Source organism: Hemibagrus wyckioides, linkage group LG19 (genome assembly GCF_019097595.1).
Source record: "Hemibagrus wyckioides isolate EC202008001 linkage group LG19, SWU_Hwy_1.0, whole genome shotgun sequence".
Lineage (NCBI taxonomy): Eukaryota > Metazoa > Chordata > Actinopteri > Siluriformes > Bagridae > Hemibagrus > Hemibagrus wyckioides.
In genome coordinates this window covers 14,450,582-14,470,563 of record NC_080728.1, presented here as the reverse complement: position 1 = coordinate 14,470,563, position 19,982 = coordinate 14,450,582, and the positions used below count along the sequence as shown (strand labels likewise).

General features: G+C 38.3%; 1 protein-coding gene across 7 annotated transcripts; it reads left to right on the top strand.

Moving 5' to 3' along the window:
• The first annotated feature begins 270 nt into the window (after nucleotides 1–270).
• On the top strand, nucleotides 271–19,982 carry prmt8b (protein arginine methyltransferase 8b). Of its 7 annotated transcripts, XM_058417669.1 has the most exons (11): nucleotides 271–285; nucleotides 1,988–2,114; nucleotides 7,925–8,158; nucleotides 9,501–9,656; nucleotides 11,716–11,779; nucleotides 13,217–13,359; nucleotides 14,423–14,510; nucleotides 15,868–15,983; nucleotides 18,133–18,283; nucleotides 18,404–18,525; nucleotides 19,255–19,982. In XM_058417669.1, exons 3-11 carry the CDS (start codon nucleotides 7,997–7,999, stop codon nucleotides 19,336–19,338), a joined length of 1,086 nt encoding a protein of 361 aa, XP_058273652.1. In that variant the 5' UTR covers nucleotides 271–285; nucleotides 1,988–2,114; nucleotides 7,925–7,996; the 3' UTR covers nucleotides 19,339–19,982. The 7 variants fall into 7 exon arrangements, 5 of the variants coding, with proteins under 5 accessions (XP_058273652.1, XP_058273650.1, XP_058273651.1 ...); XR_009207408.1 differs by lacking the exons at nucleotides 271–285; nucleotides 1,988–2,114 and adding an exon at nucleotides 6,026–6,896 and having other exon boundaries at nucleotides 18,196–18,312; XR_009207407.1 differs by lacking the exons at nucleotides 271–285; nucleotides 1,988–2,114 and adding an exon at nucleotides 6,040–6,896 and having other exon boundaries at nucleotides 18,133–18,312.

The window sequence follows — 19,982 nt, the reverse complement described above, 5'->3', positions numbered from 1 at the left end:
GCAAAAGTGAGTTTGGCAGATGCCAGGAGAACGCTACCTACAGGAATGCAGAGTGGCAACAGTAAAGTGTGAGGAGGAGGGATAATGGGGCTGTTTTTTCCCAGTATTTTGCCTCCTGAGTTCCAGCTGAAGGGTACAGTTCATACATTATAGACATTATATGCTTCCTACTTTGTGACAACAGTTTGACTCTGCCTGTTCCAGCAAGTGGGTTTCATGAAGACTAGTTTGGAGGAGGAACTCCAGCTGCCTACACAGAGCCCTGACCCTCATCCCCATTGAATTGTGAGAAAGGATTTCATTTATCAAACATCCTTGTCTTATCTCACAAATGTTCTTTTGACTGAATTGCCAAAAGTTCCCACAGACACACTCAAAATTTTGTAGAAAACTTTCTCAGAAGAGTGAAGGCTGTAATAAAACAACAAAGTGGCTCTAAATCCATATTGTCACTTTAATAAGCCATGTCTGAAACTAAAGTGAAGTCTAAGTGCTTATGAAATCCCACAATGCACTGCTTAGGGTTGAAGTCTAAATAACGTACACCAGATGTACAACTGTGATGGACTAGCTTCCCGTCCGAGGTGTAGTTCCATCTAGCGTCCAGTGTTCCAGTATCTGCTTTAGGCTGATATGTTTAGAGTAATAATAAAATATAGCTAAAATATTTCACATTCAAAAGGGAAAGCATCAAGTATGCGAAGTAATCATATGAGTATGACTGTTTAATCTTATATACCAAAGAAACAATCAGCTGTCTTCTACTGATTTAACTACACATAGATTATACAAAATTTGTAAATTAACCTGCAGTAGCCTTTACAGTTTCATTATGCACCTTAACAATTAATTGAAGGTATCCTTTAGAATCCTTTAGTTGCAAACATGTATCTCCAAACTCCATTTTGGTACCACTTTCAAGTGTATGAACAGTCCAGAATTTCAAAATAATGTTGAATATTAGGACATATCGGGCTGGCACTGCACACATTAAACAGTATTTGCTCCTGGAATACGTCTGCACTTCACAAAAATAGTCCTAGTCTCACTTGAACACTGTAGATTTGTAAATAAATAGCTGCTGCTGTAATCATAAAAAAAAGACCTGTGCTCATCCCAGGACACTTATTCACAATATTCTCATACTCAAAATCCTTTCAAGACACTTAGAACTGGTTGTCTATTCTCTCCAGTATATAGAAATTATTTATCGCCACTATATTTAGTCTTGTTTCTCTTCCCATCATCTCTGGCTTACTTTGGATTTCTGCAAAGCTCCTAGTGTTTAATTAGCATTTTTCCTGTAATAAAAATGGTTGTAAACTCATACTCATGAAGGGCTTGCTTGTTAATCCAGGTGTTAGTGTAGGAATATTTGTAAGCTTTTCATTACTTTCGCACACTAGGTCCAAAATTAGGAGATGCTGGCATAAGCAGTTGGCTGGAAGTATGCAAATGCAAACAGTGACATTTTCCAAAACTTCCTTTTCATTCCCTCCGAAAACAACCTCAGCCACCCTTTCCTGGTCAGACAGGATGGTGAAGCAAGAGGAAGATTTGTCACAAGTGTCCTTTTCATTATGCAAAGTACAGCATCTGCTGATGAAGTGCTAGATCTTGTCTGACCCTCAGTGTTTAGGTTAATTTGATATTTTCCACAGTGAGCCAAGGGCTTCATTGATTAGACAGGCCTGTTCAGCTTATTTATGCCTGCCAATAGCAGGAAGGACTTTTATTAAAGAAATAGCCTGCAGTGTCCTTTTTCTATAGGCTGCAAGAGGTGTTGTTGCTGAATGAATACCCGATGCAGAAAAAGAAAAAGGAATACTGCCTAATCCAAAAAAGGAAAACGTTAATATGGTATGCCGGAGAACACAAAATGGCAATCTTATTGTGTAGGGCATTTGTGAGATGAGTGATTATACCTTGCTTCCTTGTTGTCTTTGGTCACCAGACCTAGGATTTCTCAATTTGTTCTCATTTCCAGAAACCCACACTACTCTATATCTGTAATTCAGAAAGGCCAAAACTTCATCAGAAGACAGAATGCCACAGAAAGTGGGTACAAGCCAAATTCACCCACCTCCTATGCAACATCCGAGCCTATATGGAAGGTAAGAGGTTTTTTATCTGTATCTGTCATATCTGAACCAGCGCAAAGAGTCTAGTGAGAAGCCCTGTGGGCATTTAATGTGCCAGATGTCATCAGTAATTGACATTCGGACTCTGATAAGATGTTTAATGAAGTTTCACTGACATTGTCTGAAAGGGAATACAAACAAGCCTATTTTTCTGTTCAGTAGCAAGCTCCACATGATGATTTTTCATTTCTCACAGTCTGGATTCAAGGCAAATTAGGATATAGGAAGGGGAATATGATTCCAAAACGACCAGCTGCGGTCTTGCAATTTGAAAAATACAATCATTTTCAAACCACATTGTCACTGAAAATTGAAATTCATCAAGCATAGGAGAGGACTTGGCAGTAAGCAAATAGCTAATTAATTGCATGGAATAAATAAAATTGGGTGACTGAGAAGATATGAATTAATTTGATATTTTTCTTTTCAAACCCTCATTGTGATTCTAGTTTGGTTTTTGTAAGGCACATCCCTGTCTGTTTTCTTGTTAGTTCAATTATCACTGGGGTTTGTGTGTCCTGTTTAAGGCTTTTTAAATGGTGCTCTCACGGGGAGGGGGATGGTGACAGTTGTGTGTTTTGAGGGTACGGTCCAGCAAACACAGTCAAAAAAGGAGCGGAGAGAACACAATACAAATTCTCTGACTCAGGCAACCGCACACACACACACACACACACACACAAACACACACACACACACACTATGAGAGAAAGAAAGAGAGAGAGAGAGAGAGCTGCTTTTTGAAGTGTTTCTATAGATTAGACATTGATTTCTATTCATTTGTACATTCTACTTGTTTACTAACCTCAAAGTTTATCTTATTATCCATCCAGCCATCTATTGTCAATACCCGCTTTATTCCTAATTAGGGTCACAGGGGTCTGCTGGAGCCTATCTTTGCCTTCACAATCATAATTTTGACTTCTTGCATCTTTAAAGTGATAAATACACACGCTGGATAGCTTCAGGCTTTGAGCTGTAAACCTTTCAATAACCATATAAGGTTAGAACCTTCTGAATAAAATGCTGATATATTAGTAGAACTGGCAACCTTAGGTAAGCTATCAGTTAAGTATGAATGTCGCTACCCTTAACCAATTAACCACCGTATGTGTTTCAAGGCCAAGCAGGTGGCAAATGTTCTAGCCTGAATTAGTCTTTTGAAAGCATCAGACTTTTAAAAAAGTGTGATGGTGATTAACATATGTGGAATACTGAATAGAAGAACATATTTCAAATATTCTATTTGTATAAGAACTCACTACTTTAAGACTAAGAAACATTTGCTGCCTACATCTATTCAAGGATGGATGGCACATGTATTCAGCTAACCGAATAATAAAATGGATCCTTGGACACTACAATACATAAGGTCGGATTTTCAGTTGTGTTGGTTTATGCAATGCATGACTGCCATGAGTGGGTGTGTGTCCTTCAGTGTAGCACCTGAGCAATATTGTATATCCACTAGAAACCCCCTCATCAGGAGATAATGCAGAGGCAACAGTATGAGGGTTTCAACTCAATCAGGGTATTGAAAAAACGTTTACAATTAAAGCAGGTAGGTTGGAGTCATGTCAGCTTATACATATAACTGTAAAACCACTTCTATGTAGAGCCTACATATTTCTAACAGCTGCTTAATTGTAGCCAGGGATAGAGTCGCACATAGGCTGGCACAGAGTTTCTTGAATGTTTTGCACCCAGTGACACCATCCAGAGTAGGAGGATTTCCCTATGATCGCAGCACATTATGTAAATTCCTTTCACATTCTTTTGGTCCCTGGGCTTTACACTCCTCAAGCTGTAACTCCGCATTTTATTCAGATTGCTGGATGTGTCAATGTAAGTTTGTTTGTGAGTTAGTGAGTGACTGAGTTAAGTAAAATAACCCCATTTCAAGTGGCCACATAATATCCTTTCACCACACCTATCATATCACATGTTTACTAGTTCATGGTAAAATTTCATCTTTTTTGTGCTCCTGTAATCATATCTTATATCACCTGCTCACATGCTTAGAAGAAAACTAGTAAAATGTACTATTCGCTGTCACTGAGTTGGTACAACAAGCATACATCTTCCTGTAGCTTTATTTTTGTGTTATTTACCTAGAAAGGTGCACCATTAAAACGTTAATCTATAAGGCAATTAAAGTACAATTACGTAACGTATCCTTTTTCTTTGCAAATTCTTTTTCTTGGTAGCATGTGTGAGTTACATAACAATCAGCATCAGAGTAACCCTTTTCTCATTAAAAAAATAATAAACAATACCCTGAATCCTGCAAATTTAAATTGAAAAATACACCAAATGCACATTCATGTACGGTTGTACAACCAAGCACCAAATCCGGCTGAACCTGAAGGCCTGTAAATGTTAAAGATAATCTTGCCATTTATGAAAAACATGGCAGTGTACCTTCTATATTTTTTAAAGATATTCACATTTCCAGTAAAACACAGGCACACCTCAGCTACAAGGATCACAATTCATTTATTTTCAATTGATCACATATTATTGTGAAATCATAGGTCTACATATGAAATGTAAGATAAATTCAGATATACTGGGACACATTTTGAAAAAAAATAACCACTGTTTACTTAAATGTAGTATGAACAGATGAACAAAAATAATAGTCGCAGTAGAAAAACACTAAATGGCATTAAGAGTAACATTTTGTCATTCATTTCTTGCATTATAGCAGCATAACTTGGGATAAGAGAATAGTATTCTAGGTAAAAATCACAGCAAAATCAATAGTAGCAATAAATAATGTACAGTTTTTACCAGTCTACCTTATTCCACTGCTTAAGCGTTATGCTTAATGAAACACCATTTAATGCACATCAAGGCATAATATAACCATAGCAGTGGGGTGTTTCATATGCATCCATTCATGCATCCATAATATCCTTTTACTTCCCCTTGCTCTGTGTTTTGTATTTTAAGACTGTCCCAGTTAACCTGAATCATGCTGTCTGGAGAGCCATGCTGAACAATTACGGTAGTAACAGTAGTTTACATATCATATGTGAATATATGCCTAACTATGTTGAAGACATTTTCATGGCACTATTATTACCTTATTTTAGCATATGCAATTCTATTCTATTAGCCTTGGCTTCCAGCTTGCTGGGTCACAGTTAACACATATGTCTCACCCTTCTACGGTGGTGTTGGAGTTTGCTTCCCATCTCCGCTCTGTGTGTGGAGAGTTTGCATGTTCTCCTGTGCTCTGGGGATTTCCTCCAGGTACTCCAATTTCCACCCACAGTCCAAAGACATCTGTTGTAGGCAGATTGGCATCTCTAAATGGTCTGTACTGTGTGAATGGGTGTGAGTGTGTGTGCAGTTGGCACCCTGTCCAAGGTCCCCCCCCACTTTGTGTCCCAAAGTCCCCTAGGATAGGCTCCTGGCTCCCTGCAAGACTGTGTAGGATAAACAGTACAGAAAATAGATAGATGGATGGCTTCCAGTTTGATGTTGATCACAGCTTCTAATATGATGTCATATCATTTCTATCGAGCATTTCGACTTCAGTGGTTTAGGAACAAAACGACTTTATCAGACAAGAAAATACACGCTTCTAAGTTGTACCTGATGTCGCAATACACCTGAATGCACCGTATATGAAATGCACGACTTGAGAAATCATCATCATCATCATCATCATCGAGAAATATGAGCGAGGATAAATATAGACTTGCGCGAGCGGAATTGCTGGGGGTGTTACTTGTTTTCAATCCATTTGACAGAGAAATGACATAACTATAGTGCATTTGTTTGATTGTGGACTTCTCTCTTCACCTTCCCGCTTTATCATTCAACGCTCGTGTTATTTTTAAAGTGCATTCTACACATCCATCTCCGGCGCAAAAATGCCTAGTTTTCGCACCAGATCAAGAACCGTAAATCTGTTGCCCTATATAGGAGAAATAAAAATATCCTCGGTCCATTTAACTGTAAGAAATTGCGCTCGGCGTGTTCAGTCAGTGTGTAAGATGTGTGGGCAGGTGGAGGTGCCATTGCGCGTGTAGGAGGCACCGATATAGTTTCGGGATCATCTCCATGTACTTCATTCGCTTTAACCCGCTCTTGTCCTGCGCAACACCGAGCCAACTTCTTCTATTCGGGGCTGAACTTTCTTTCAGGAAGATCTGGACAGATTAGCAAGGCGCTCGAATTACTCCTGGATACATAGGCTATAATTACATTGGAGTATATTATAAAACATGTCTATTATATACCTATAAGACGAATGGTATTTAAGGGATGTGTGCAATTCGCAACGATGCTGTAATCCAACAGTGTCAGACACTGAGGCTTTTTACAGGATCAACTGGTTTCCTTAAGTGTCGCTTTCTAGGATCTTTCTGTTAACTTTGCACAATGGACTACAGGACTCGTATGTTTCTTGTCTCAAGTCGCGTCTTGACGGAAGAAGGCAGAGCGACAAATCTGTTTCAAAAGTCCTTATGACAATCTCATAATCAAATTCTTGATCTAGGAGAAGTATTTTTTTATTTTATTTAAGAAGCGAAGTGCGTTTATAAAGAATAAACCTACCTGTCACATTGCACACTTTAGTGTATGGTAAACTTCTGCAAAGAGATCTATAGGCTTACATTCCACTAAAAAACATAGGAGGAATTTGAGTTCATCGGAATCCCGTTGGCTCATATGGGACTGAGGCACTCATCACGGTGCCTGCTCCTGCGCAGAAAGATGGCGGAGGCTGAGAGCTCGGAGGTGAGTTAAAACATGTATTTGTATAACGGGATCAGTCCTCGTGACACAGAGCACACTGCGATTATAACAGCGCGAGGAGCGTTTGTTCTCGAGTTGTTTGCACATTTGGTTGCGTTCAAAACGTCAAAGCGCCGAATTTGAATAGGAATTCAGAGAGCAGAAGCCGTGCAGTTTGCATGCAACATCACGAGCCGAAGATTACAACGATACAACCGGCATGTGCTGCTAATAAATATGCTGCTAAAATGCAGTTTTCTAGAAATGCACATAACAGGACGTGCAGCTAGAAAACACAATTTGAGGACGCTTGCAACGCGTGCGGTCAAAAGGACACCCGATCACTGGCCTCAGTCGACGCTGCATTTCGCGTGCTAGGAAAATAAACACATTGGTAACCGACAAATCTGCGGGATTTTTTTTTTCTTCCCATATTTGGTATTAATGACGGTCGCTGATGGAAAATCCGCCCCATAGCGAACTGCCTCCGGTAGCGCGAGCGCTGTCCTTGGTGCTGCAGTGAAGGAGCCGCTGTACTGCACAGAAAAATCCCCAGGGCTCATCCCTCTATAGTTGCACTTTCTGAACATTGTATGCAGGATATTAAATAATGCTTTCATTCATTTCAATGCATTAAATACCGTATTTTATCCTGGTCATGCATAATCCATATGATGGCATGTTTTTAATAAGTAGGAGGAAACTAGAGAACCCGGAGGAAAGCCAGACTGACATTGAGAAAGCAAACACTCTTCAGGGTCAAACCAAGGACCCTAAAGCAGTGTGGTCACAACATTAACGTCTTTGCCATTGTGCCGCACAAAAGAAATGCTATATATTCATTCATTCTTCAGTAGGCACGGTTTCTGTAAAATCACTTCTGACCAATAAACCAGTAAGATGATAGGATCCACCATACTGCACCCAGACTTGTGTAATCCAAAGAACACTGGAAAGGAGGCCTATATGTCATAAGTTACAAGTTTAAAGTCAGTAGAAAAGTTAATTATTCTTTCATCTCTATTTGCCAGCAGAAGCAGCAGCAGCGGCAGCAGAGCACTAGCAATCCTCCCTCTTCACAGCCTCCCCCTGTGCCTAAGCCCATGGCATCAGTTCATCATGTCCCTCGTCCCCCTCACACCCCACACGTCTCAGCACTCTCCACCTGCCCTGGACGTGGAAAAATGGCGAAACTCCTCAATCCAGAGGAAATGACCTCACGAGATTACTACTTTGACTCATACGCACACTTTGGCATTCATGAGGTACATAGTGTAAAATCTTTCTTTTTTTTAATGGTTTTTAATTGTTTGTTGGATAATTAGGTGCTTTTCAATGGGGTTCTATGTAGAATTCCCTGTGAAAAACATATTGTGATAAAATATAATAATAAAAAAAATTATTCAATTATTTTGTCAAGGGCTTGATAATGATTCAATGAGCTAAATCAGATGCCTGCAATTTCAGTTCTGTAAATCTCTGTAGTACACTCAAGGCCTCTTCAAGAAATCACTAAGGCTGTCAAGGGTTCCCCCTAACTGAATGGGTTTGTGGGTATTGTCAGTTTTTTATACATTACCCAATCCCATTTCACGATGATGTCTGTAACTCTTGTTTCAGAATTGTTTACTGTGCTTGTTAAATATGTTTTAAAGTGGTTAAATAGGCTTAGAATTGAAAGAAGTTTTGCAGAGGTTTGAAAATATGCTACGTGCTGACATTTTGTCACCAAACCAAATATATCTCCATATATATTAAGTATCTTAAAAAATAAATTGAGGTATGTTATATTATTGTTTTATCATATTTACCAACCCTAAAATGTTACATTTTGTACTGCCCAAATTTATTGGGTAATCTGTAATGCAATGTAAGCTGCTTTAATCGTGAAAACATACTGATAATTCAAGTCGGCCTGCCTTAAAAACTGCTCACATCCATTAAAAATATCTATTTAAAAATCACTCAGTCTGGAGAAAATATCCATGTTTGTGATGCAGAAAGAGACTGGTACATGTTGAGTTTTTGGGTCAGGTCGAGCTGTCTGCAGATAAAGGAGCTATTCCTGATAACAGAAAAAGCAGGACAGGGAAGAGCAAGAAGGAGAAAAGAAAGATGTGTATCAGTTAATCCCTACAGGGTGATAATGGATACTTGTCTCTCTAAAAAAGAAAAAAAAAATAGAATAGGAATAGCATTGATACAGTGCTTGGTGTCCTATATATTACACTATACTCCTGCAGCAACGCTGAATATGGAGAGGCTATGCTATGAATGGCTCTTCAGTTTGCATGTGTGTCTTGTGCCTCTGAGCAAAGGCATTTATTTCGCATTTTTTGTCTCGAGTGTCTTTTAGTGTGTTGCAGCATTTGGAGGTAACAGTGTATACATGGAAATCTGCTTTTTTTGTGATGGAATGAATGCTATGATAATGTGATTGGAGGATTTAAATATAACTATAACAGTTAAGAAGGTATTATTTTATTTAATATGTAAATTATATAAATGATTGTAAGCATTGGTCAATTGCTGTAGTATATGTACTATATAAACACTATATATAGACAAACAGTGTAATACAAATACCTTTAAAACTTCCCTCAACAGGAGATGTTAAAGGATGAGGTGAGAACACTGACCTACAGGAACTCCATGTACCACAATAAACACATTTTTAAGGATAAGATTGTTCTAGACGTGGGCAGTGGAACGGGAATTCTCTCCATGTTCGCTGCTAAAGCAGGAGCCAAACATGTCTATGGGGTAAGAATACGACTTCAACTCGGCACTAAGCAAATCCACAGAATCAAAGAACTACAACTTGATTAGTTACAGAGTTTATAAAAATGTGCAGACTGAATTGTAGGAATATGCATATGAGAGTGTGAGATTGAGTGTGTGAGAGAGAACAGCTTCTTTCAGTTTTTTTACCTTTATAGCATATTTGTACCTACTACGAGCTGATCTGTAACTGCAGAAAGGAAAAGGAAAGGGTTTTTTAGTTAGAAGAGACAGGAATGGATGTCTGGGAGTGTAAGAGCCTAAAAATAAACAAGTCTAAAGTCTGAACTGCTGTATTATAATAATATATAGGAACATCTGCACTTCTGAACAGGCAAGCCATTGTCCAATCATGCAATGCAGTGCAATGCATAAATCATGCAAATATAGGTCAAGAGTTTCAGTTTACATTCACATCAAACAGCATTCACTTTGACTATGACATGTTTTAATGCCAGATGGGCTGGAGTGAGTATTTCAGAAACTGCTGATCTCATGGGATTTTCACACACACACACACACACACACACACACACACACACACACACTAGTCTCTAGAGTTTACACAAAATGGTGCAAATAAATGAAACATTCACCGAACAGCCTTGTTGATGACAGAGGTAACAGGCGAAAGAGCAAACAGGTTCGAGATGACAAGAAGGCTACAGTAACTCAAATGACCACGTATTACCAGAAAAGCATCTCAGAACACACAACACATCTGAACTTGAGGAAGATGGGCTACAGCTGCAGATGACCACATCAGGTTCCACTGTTCTCAGCCAAGAATGGGGATCTGATGATACAATAGGCACAGACTCGGCCGGCGATTGGAAAGGGAACAGGTGATGTTGGAATGAGTGATTGAGTTTTCATAGCCTTTCTAGACTTGGTCTCCTCTACTTTTTTTTAAAGATGGTCAGAACTGAAACAGATAAACACACATGAAGAGACTGTTGTGTGTGAAAATCCCAGGACATCAACAATTACTGAAATATTCACACCAGCCCATCTGGCCCCAACAACTAAAAAATGCCACGTTCAAAGCATTTTAATGTTTGTTCTGAACATCAGCTGAAGCTCTGGACCTGTATCTGTATGAGTTTATACATTCCACTGGATGACTGGATAATTGCATGGATGAGCAGATGTACCTATTAAAGTGGTCAGTGAGTGTATTTTCTCTGCCACTTAGCAAGCTATAGCAAGGAAATTTATGAATGAGAGTGTGTCCTTATTGTGGAGTAATTTGTGGTCTGTGGTCTGGTCTAAGTTGGGACCAGAGTTCACCACAAGTGGACCATAGACATCACATAAACAGACATTCAGACAAAGGAAGCCTGTGTTATAGCTCTAATTTCCAGGTGGCTAATGTACAGTAGTAGAAGTATCAAGCAGTGTGTGGGAAGTAGAAATGACTGAGATGAAAAAATAATAATAACAAAGTCAACCTGTGGAATATACACCGATCAGCCATAACATTATGAGCACAGGTGATGTGAATAAGACTGATTATCTCCTCATCATGGCACCTGTTAGTGGGTGGGATATATTAGGCAGCAAGTGAACATTTTGTCCTCTAAGTTGATGTGTTAGAAGCAGGAAAAATGGACAAGAGTAAGGATTTAAGCAAGTTTCACAAGGGCCAAATTGTGATGGCTAGACGATTGGATCAGAGCATCTCCAAAACTGCAGCTCTTGTGGGGTGTTCCCGGTCTGCAGTGGTCAGTATCTATCAAAAGTATCCTTCAAGTCCTGTAATGTCCTTTAAGTCCTGTAAGTTCTGAGGTGGGGCCCATGGAGATACCACAGCGCACCTTCAGGGATCTAGTGGAGTCCATGCCTTGACAGGTCAGGACTGTTATTTTTCAGGGCTAAAACATAACAGTGATATTATTCAGGGCTAAAACATAACAGTGATAAAATCAGTAAGAGAAATATGAATAATTGCAGATTAACAGTAATTAGATTTGCTGTCAATGGCAATAGACCAATAAATTGTGCAACACTCAATTTGTTGTATGTCTACTTCTCTTTGCAGATTGAATGCTCAAGTATATCAGAGTACTCAGAGAAAATCATCAAATCTAACCACCTGGACAATGGTAAAGGTTAAACATCTTGTGTAAACTATTGTGTCTAATGAAATATTTACAATGGAATGTATTCAGAATTGGTACCTCAACAAAAAAACATCAAAATATATGCAAATACTTTGTTCAGATTCCCTAAATTACCTCTAAGCTTGTTTCTATACATGTTTTGGTCATGCAGAGCTCTTAGGTCAGCAGCATCTATACCAACCTCTATAATAATCAAGAATCAATACCAAGATTGTTGGTTATTTCATGGAGAAATGCAAAAAATGTCATGACCAATATGAATAAAATATACAAAAAAGAAGGGAAATATTTAAATAAACATCTAATAGCAGCAGAATTTGCCAGATTTCTTGCAATTTGTCTCAATTTGTTTCAAGCAAAATGGATTCCACCCACATTAATTGGCATAAATAGCACTGGAGTATACAACCAAGCCTAATAATAATAGAAGTAGGCCAAACAAAACAGGTCTCTTTTTTTCCCACACATTCAAGTCTTGTCTTTGCAAATCTTCATATTTTCTATTTAATATACTATTTACATATCATACAGAAAGTGAGAAAGATGCTATAGGAACGTCAGACACATGCATGGATCATTCATGTGATTATTAGCATTATATTCAAGTCATATTTACACCTTTAATGGGAAAGGACAATGTTTTTAATACTTAGTTCAGTAGATATAAGTAGATATAGTTTACAGTCACGCTCTCATGTTAGAGAAACTTCTCTGTGCTTGGCAAACTTCACCCTGGATTATGTGAGCCATGGCTTTTAAGTGCATCATTAATTGTGAGGTTCATAATTTCAGGATTAACACTTTATTATGCACAATTACCTTTAAATACTGTTTATCCGTTAGCTGAACTGTTTCTGTTTTTTTCTAAGGGCACGGAGTTAATGCTTCATGCCCAGGAAGAGGAAAGGGTGACACACTTGCAATTAGTAAACAGTGTTTCATTACACAGGAAAAAGCAGCCATGTCCCCACTCACATCCTGTGGTGTGACAATGTTGTTTAAATCACTTCTCTACAGTTCTGATTAATACAGTGGTGGGTAAAACCTGAGTCAACAGGAATCATTGCAGTGTGCTTACAAACACACACATGCACGCACACACAAACACACACACACACACACACACAAACAGCACCATCTTCCTTTGCAATTAGTAAGAGATTGGCAGCTTGCCTGCTGGAACAAAAAAGGAAAAAGAGAAAGAAACAGGGTGGGCAGACAGACTAAATGAATGAAGTCCATTAAAAAGCTCACCTTGAACTTCAAAGAAGGAGATCCAATTTCATGGATACACTTTCCATGTAACTGGTATCTCTGCATTTCATTTTCATCCTTTCCTTTGGGCAAAATCAGTTCAAATAATCTTCATATAGATAGAGTCTTTACATGATGCGTGTGTGTGTGTTTTATGTGTTGCAGTTATTACCATCTTTAAAGGGAAAGTAGAGGAGACTGAACTGCCTGTGGATCAGGTGGACATTATTGTCTCTGAATGGATGGGATACTGCCTTTTTTACGAATCCATGCTGAAGACTGTCATTTACGCCCGGGACAAATGGCTGGTTAGTAGCTATGGTTACATGCAGCACAATAATCTGTTCAATAATTCCACAGATTTTTTTAATAGTATGTATACAACTCTGTAGGAATAGTATAAACATGAAATTCCTATTTGAAATAGAAGAATAGCAGCTGAACATGTAAACTGTTGTGTTATGTGTCTGAATCAGCATGTACCTTCTGTGTGTTTGGACCGCTGTGCTCCTTGTGCATATGTAGGATGGGCACCAATTTCGCCCCTTAATTTTTCTGGCCAATTTGGTAACCAGTCAATTCCCAAACCCACCAGTCAGCTCTTCCCTATCATACAACAGCTTCCAACCAGGAAGATGAACACATGCTTCCTCTGAGATGTGAAACCAGCCTATCCTCTTCCACATACTGTACATGAACTCACAGATCTGCTGTGAGTTCTGTGATAGACAGGGGAGAGTATAACATCCCTACCACCCAGGCTGATTTTGCTGCTGGGATTCAGGATTTTAACTTTTAGTCTTTTAATAATAAGGCAAAAGATTGACTCTGAAAACTTCTGCTACATGTATTTTGTATTGCTACCACAGTTATTTATTTATTTAATTAATTAATTATTAAATTTTGGTAGCATTATGAGACTGAAATGTTGAACAGCTTTACTGTGGTCACAAACGTCTTGTGGTCGAAAATGTCTAACTGTACTTATGTGGGGGTTTTTTTATAGTCATTGTAATTTTGGTTCTAAAGCACCCTTTTACATTCATACAACCTTGGATCAAATTACATTTAACAGGTTTCTTAGGATCTTATCTAGATCAGAGTGAGACATTTTTTTCCATATGGTTAGACATGTGTATTAAGGCTCTATTGTATGTGATCCCCAAACCAATTCAGTGTTATTCACAGTGATTCAGTACAGAGAACAATTTAATGCATAAATATTGGCTGCATATATAACAAGAGGCGAGTGTGCTTTGTGCCGAGAAGAGGGGTAGAGAGTGTGAATGAACATCATGATGTTTTGACATGTGTGAAATATATATGATAATTGCTTGGTGACATAAGTGATATGATACTGACCTCTTTCAGAAGCCCGGAGGGTTCATGTTCCCAGATAGAGCAACATTACACGTGGTGGCCATAGAGGACAGACAATACAAAGACTTTAAAATCCACTGTGAGTATACACACACACACATACACAACCACACCAACACATAATTTAAGTAAATAAAGTCAGATAGAGAAGTAGCTGAAGAGTCCCTCATAGGGTTTTGGGTCAAACTCGGGGTTTCTAACTTCTTCAGTGTTGTCTAGAGGAAATCTAACACTCATCTGCAGCCAGCGCAAGGGCTGGACTGGGCTAGTTCACTAAGCAAGAAGTGACAAAACATAACTAATCAAATTTTTGGGAAGAGAGGAGAGAGTCATGTCTCTACGTACGCACAACAGATGGTGTCAGTTTCTTGTTCTCAGAACATCTCATGAGCTCTGCCACATAACAAAAACCATCTACTGCATACGCTCGTTTTCATTTTCCCTTCTCATGTCATGTCAACGTGCATGATATCACTTTCACATATCCAGTTCAACATTCCATCAAATTCAAAACACTATACAGTTACCCCTATAAAGCCTCGGGGTGAACGCTCCTCCATACAAAGAGCTAGCATAAAGAATACACCACAAGGTCAAACTACATCCACAGCCTTATTTTCTTTTTTTTAATTCTGTTGTTTTATGTACTATTTATCTCCTTTAAGTCAATTCATGAAAATTGTTGCATTTCATTTTTTTGTTTTGTTTTTTCTTCATATTATTCTCAGTATAGCCATGCTATAAAAAATAAGAAGAAGAAGTAATGACTATTCATTTTATTTGTTATATTTTAATGGGTATCTCAGTGGATGTCAAACAGATGGCATCAGATCATCATACCTTCTTACAGCATATGCTCAGAACTGATGACTCTGCCAAAGAATCTGAACGTTAGCATCCGTATTCCACACACTGACACGTTATACAAGTGCTCGCACCTCCTCTCCGCCTCCTGCTCTACTCCACATTATCGTTTGCTGATTTTATTCTTACTTTAACCTACACTTTGTAAAAGCAAAAGCAAAAAAAAAGCAAAGTTTATACCACATCTCTGCTGAATTCTAATTCATTTTTTATCACAGCACATTTCTGACTGTAATTCCAGGTATAATTCAAATCACAGCTATAAATTGTGCTGGTTGGTTTCTATAGTAACAGTATTTTCATGCATGGTGGATGAACCACATAATTGTCATCAATCCCAAATGGATGTTTATTTAAATTATTTGAAAATGTGAAAAATGTTTATATGTATTTATGATATGTATAAAAAAACTGTTAACTTGTTCAGTCTTTCTACAAGGAGACAATTATTTATCATTTATTGAAGGAATCTCCAGTATTTTTCCTCAGGAACCTTGTTGATTATTTTCCTATAACAGCACACCGCCAAGTGTATTATTTGTTATATAGTAATGACTCCATCTGACTTTTAGGGTGGGAGAATGTTTATGGTTTTGACATGACCTGCATTCGCAATGTCGCCATGATGGAACCACTGGTTGATATTGTGGACCCGAAACAAGTGGTGACCAACTCCTGCCTTATTAAGGTAGGAATATTCTGTTTGCAAGTGTGTGGGTTGGCAGACGTAATATGAGAATGTGAAGATGAGTGTTTGATCTTTTTGTGAAAGCCCTCCTCTGATTCATAGAGCAGATTGACTAGGCGCTACCTCAGGACAACATGTGTTGTGTGAGCGTTACATAATGACCTGATGATCATTAAGAGGCTTTCTTGATGACTGGGTGCTAATCTGTTCTCATTTCTTCTGTTATTAGTGCATCCACACTACAAGACCAAAATATCATTGTGTAGTCACGCAGGCTTAGTGGTTAATGTATCTGCAGGGTTGTGGGTTTGATTCCCATCTCTACCCAAAGTTCATGGAGTATACGTTCTCGGTGCTTCAGGGGTTTACCGTTTCTATCCCTAGTCCAAAGGCCTGTGTTGAAGGCAGACTGGCAGCTCGAAATTGTCTGTAGTGTGTGTGTGTGTGTGTGTGTGTGTGTGTGTGTGTGTGCAATTGTGCCTTGTGATTGGCGGGAACCCTAAATCCAATGAGATAGGCTTCAGGTTGTTGTATCATCTTGTCATTGGTCATTGTGCCAAAATCCTGACTGACTTTTCTTTCTTTCTTTCTTTCTTTCTTTCTTTCTTTCTTTCTTTCTTTCTTTCTTTCTTTCTTTCTTTCTTTCTTTCTTTCTTTCTTTCTTTCTTTCTTTCTCTCTCTCTTTCCTTCTTTCTTTCTTTCTTTCTTTCTTTCGACCACTTCATGATTTTTATATTTAGCACACATGTTTAGTCTCAGAATTCTTCTTGAAAAGATTTTGCTATTTTCAGTGGGTTTCATCACAGCACCTTATCATTACTTAAAATATCAGAGAATAGAGGCAACTCCAGAATAAAGGGCAGAGATGAAACAGGGTGCCAGACACATTCAGATAGAAGGCTCGAGAGAGATCTCAGCATCACTGCCTCTTCAGATGGTGTATTTATGAAATACCTGGAGGATAAGTGTCTGAAATGAAGAATGGAGTGTCATCTCTTTGTTGGGTTTACTGAATGACACAAACAAAGAGGAAGGTGAAGGAATTTAATGAACTGCTGTTTATATAAATGATTAAAGGCACAAAGGGAAGCATTGCACCTTCTTCGCCAACCCATGTTTTAGAGACACGAAGGCTTGTATTGTGTGATGTTAATGGAGGGAGCTAAACAGCTTGCCAGGGTTGTGCAAAGACTTTGGCAGGGGCAGAGGCTCCAGTGATTCAATTTGATTTAAGTGTATAAAAATAGCTATATAGAAAATAACTATGTTTACAGCTAGAATGTGTTATTTAGTATTCTGATACAATAGCAGTCTTTTTAATTCAAGAAGTGCAACCAACAGATCAAATAAAAACCTAAAAAACCTTCCTTTCTTATTCTCTGTCCGTTTTTTTTTTATGTTTTTTAATGGTCACAGGTTTGCTGATTTTTATTTTATAATGATCAATTTTACTTAAAAAATACTGTTGAAAATGTATCCTGCAAATGTTGCCCAGTTTATATACTGCTGCATAAATTTCATCCATCAAAACCAAAATCAAAATGAATAAATTAAGATTTTTTAGGAGCAACCAAACCCGTTCTGCCCTCCAAAGAGAGTTATAGGTTTCATAGAGGTTTTTCTCAATTACATTTTAAGTCTTTAACCTCGTCAATAGTAGTTCATTTTAAAATGAAAGGAAATGCGGCTTATGTATTTGCAGCCTCCTTTCTGTGCAGCTTAAGATTAATGAATCATCTTCATCCTCAGTAAGGGCTTTATCTTGCTCAGTGTCATGGTTGATCCGGGGCTTGTTTCAGAGATACTGAGCACAAAGTGTTAAAATACAGCATGAATTACTCCCAGTATATCACAAGGCTCTATACACAACTACAAGCAATTTAGAGTAGCCAGTTCCCCTGCATGTTTTTGAGAAATGGGAAGAAACTGAAGAATCCAGAAAACCCATGTAAACATAATTAGAACATATACAGAAGCTCCAGATATACGGTAACCCCAGCTCAGAATCAACTCGGGGAACCTGGAGCTTACTTGCAGTACCAGAGGGCTGCCTGTTATATAAAATATAAAAATATTTTGTCAAAAATGCAGATCCAGTGTGCTAAAATTAGCCTTATAATGTGGCTGTGTGCTGGTGTGTGCTTTGCAGGAGGTGGACATCTACACAGTAAAGTTGGAAGATCTGACCTTCACCTCAGCCTTTTGCTTGCAGATCCAGAGAAATGACTACATCCACGCTCTTGTCACCTACTTCAACATCGAGTTCACCAAGTGTCACAAGAAGACCGGCTTCTCCACAGGTTCACTTTCATCTACCAGCTCTGACGAAGTAGACCTTACAAATAAAAGCTCATATACATAAATTACAAAACACACACACACATTCATAGATATTACTCATTTATCTCTCACATTCTCAGCCCCTGATGCTCCTAGTACTCACTGGAAGCAGACAGTATTTTACCTAGAGGATTACCTGACAGTGAGGAGAGGGGAAGAGATCCTGGGCAGCATTGCCGTCAAGCCCAATGAAAACAATGAGGTGAGTCGGTGATCAAAAAGAGAAAATGCAGAGCGGTTTTAACATAAAGATTTAACACTTATTCGGTATGCAGGCCTAAGACATGACTCTTCAGAAAGCAGTATTCAGAACTTAAGTGAGACCTGCACTTAATCAGCTCATGCAAGTCCACAAAAGGTTTTGCTTTTCTTAGTTTGCTTATCAGATTATAAGATATTCATATATTAGGCTTGCTTAAGATATTGAGATCTTATCTGGATGTGCTCGGTCAGCTTATCTTTCAACCCCCAGGGCACGTTTTTATTTACAAAGGAGCACATCAAAGAAAATGACTGGCATTTGTTCAGTAATCTGTCACATCATAATAGCAAATCGAGAGTGTGAGAAATGATCCTATATGTCGTGCACATTTGTCAGTATCATGCACAAAAATGAGATGTGTTGGTTGTGCGCTATTTTATAAGCCATGAAGTTGACATCTTCATGCAGAAATATATTAGCAATATTTTATATTAGCACTATTAGATAAAACAAACCATCAATTTAATTCCTCAGTCAGCATTTTCTATCAGACGTTAAAAATTTTCCTAGATAGTCTAGAGAAGTCTGTCCTCTCAATCAACAGCTGCATAACCCACATCTGAATACGAGTAACTTTTCCCAGTGTATGACTTTGAATGCCTATATCAAAAAAGATTTTTTTAAAACTTCCAGTGAGACCCTCATTTAAGTCTGTTTTTTTTTCTCTAGCGTGACTTGGACTTCACCTTTGAGCTGGATTTCAAGGGGCAGCTTTGTGATGCAGCGATTTCCCACGACTACAAGATGCGGTAGGATTCCAACAGAGGGAGATGTTCCCTAACAGCTCGACCAACCAGAGGACCACGCAGGAGGCTGTTATATGCTCTGACCGAACACCGAGACCAGCAGCAGAATATGAGACCAGTGTGAATCATGTTCAAAGAGCAATAGTGTCATCAGTCCTCCAGTTTTGCAAAACTACCAGTCTGTGAGAGAGAGCACCACTTTGAATGTAACTGTCAATGAGAATGTCTTAGTTGTTATTTATTTTAGTAAGAAAGCATGACAGCCAGTACAGTGTTGAATAGTAATCTACAAGGTAATGTCATTAAAAAAAAATGAGGCATCGTGCCCATCGTGCTTGAGCACAGTAATCGGATTTACAGAATGAGTATTCTAATATCAGACAGCATGGGGAAAGATATTAAAAATGAGACATTTGATTGTTTGTTTTCAAATATTTCATTTACTCCTTATTACTAAACATGTTTAATTGTTACTTCTGGGTTTTTTTTTTGTGGTTGAATGATTTATATAGTAATTGGCATGTTTTATTCTTCATGATGATTTTTTTAATGAATTAAAAATTGTTTCTTTGGCCTAATCAAACATTTTATGCAAACATTTGTTAGTAATTTGGGATGATGGAAGTGGTGAATAAATCAGAGGTGTGAAAA

Excerpts from the sequence above, each read along its gene's own strand:
- prmt8b (XM_058417665.1), top strand. The coding sequence starts at position 6,828 with ATGGGACTGAGGCACTCATCACGGTGCCTGCTCCTGCGCAGAAAGATG. Across the intron at positions 13,360-14,422 it reads ACGCCCGGGACAAATGGCTG|AAGCCCGGAGGGTTCATGTT; the intron begins GTTAGTAGCTAT and ends GACCTCTTTCAG. Across the intron at positions 15,984-18,132 it reads CCAACTCCTGCCTTATTAAG|GAGGTGGACATCTACACAGT; the intron begins GTAGGAATATTC and ends TGTGCTTTGCAG.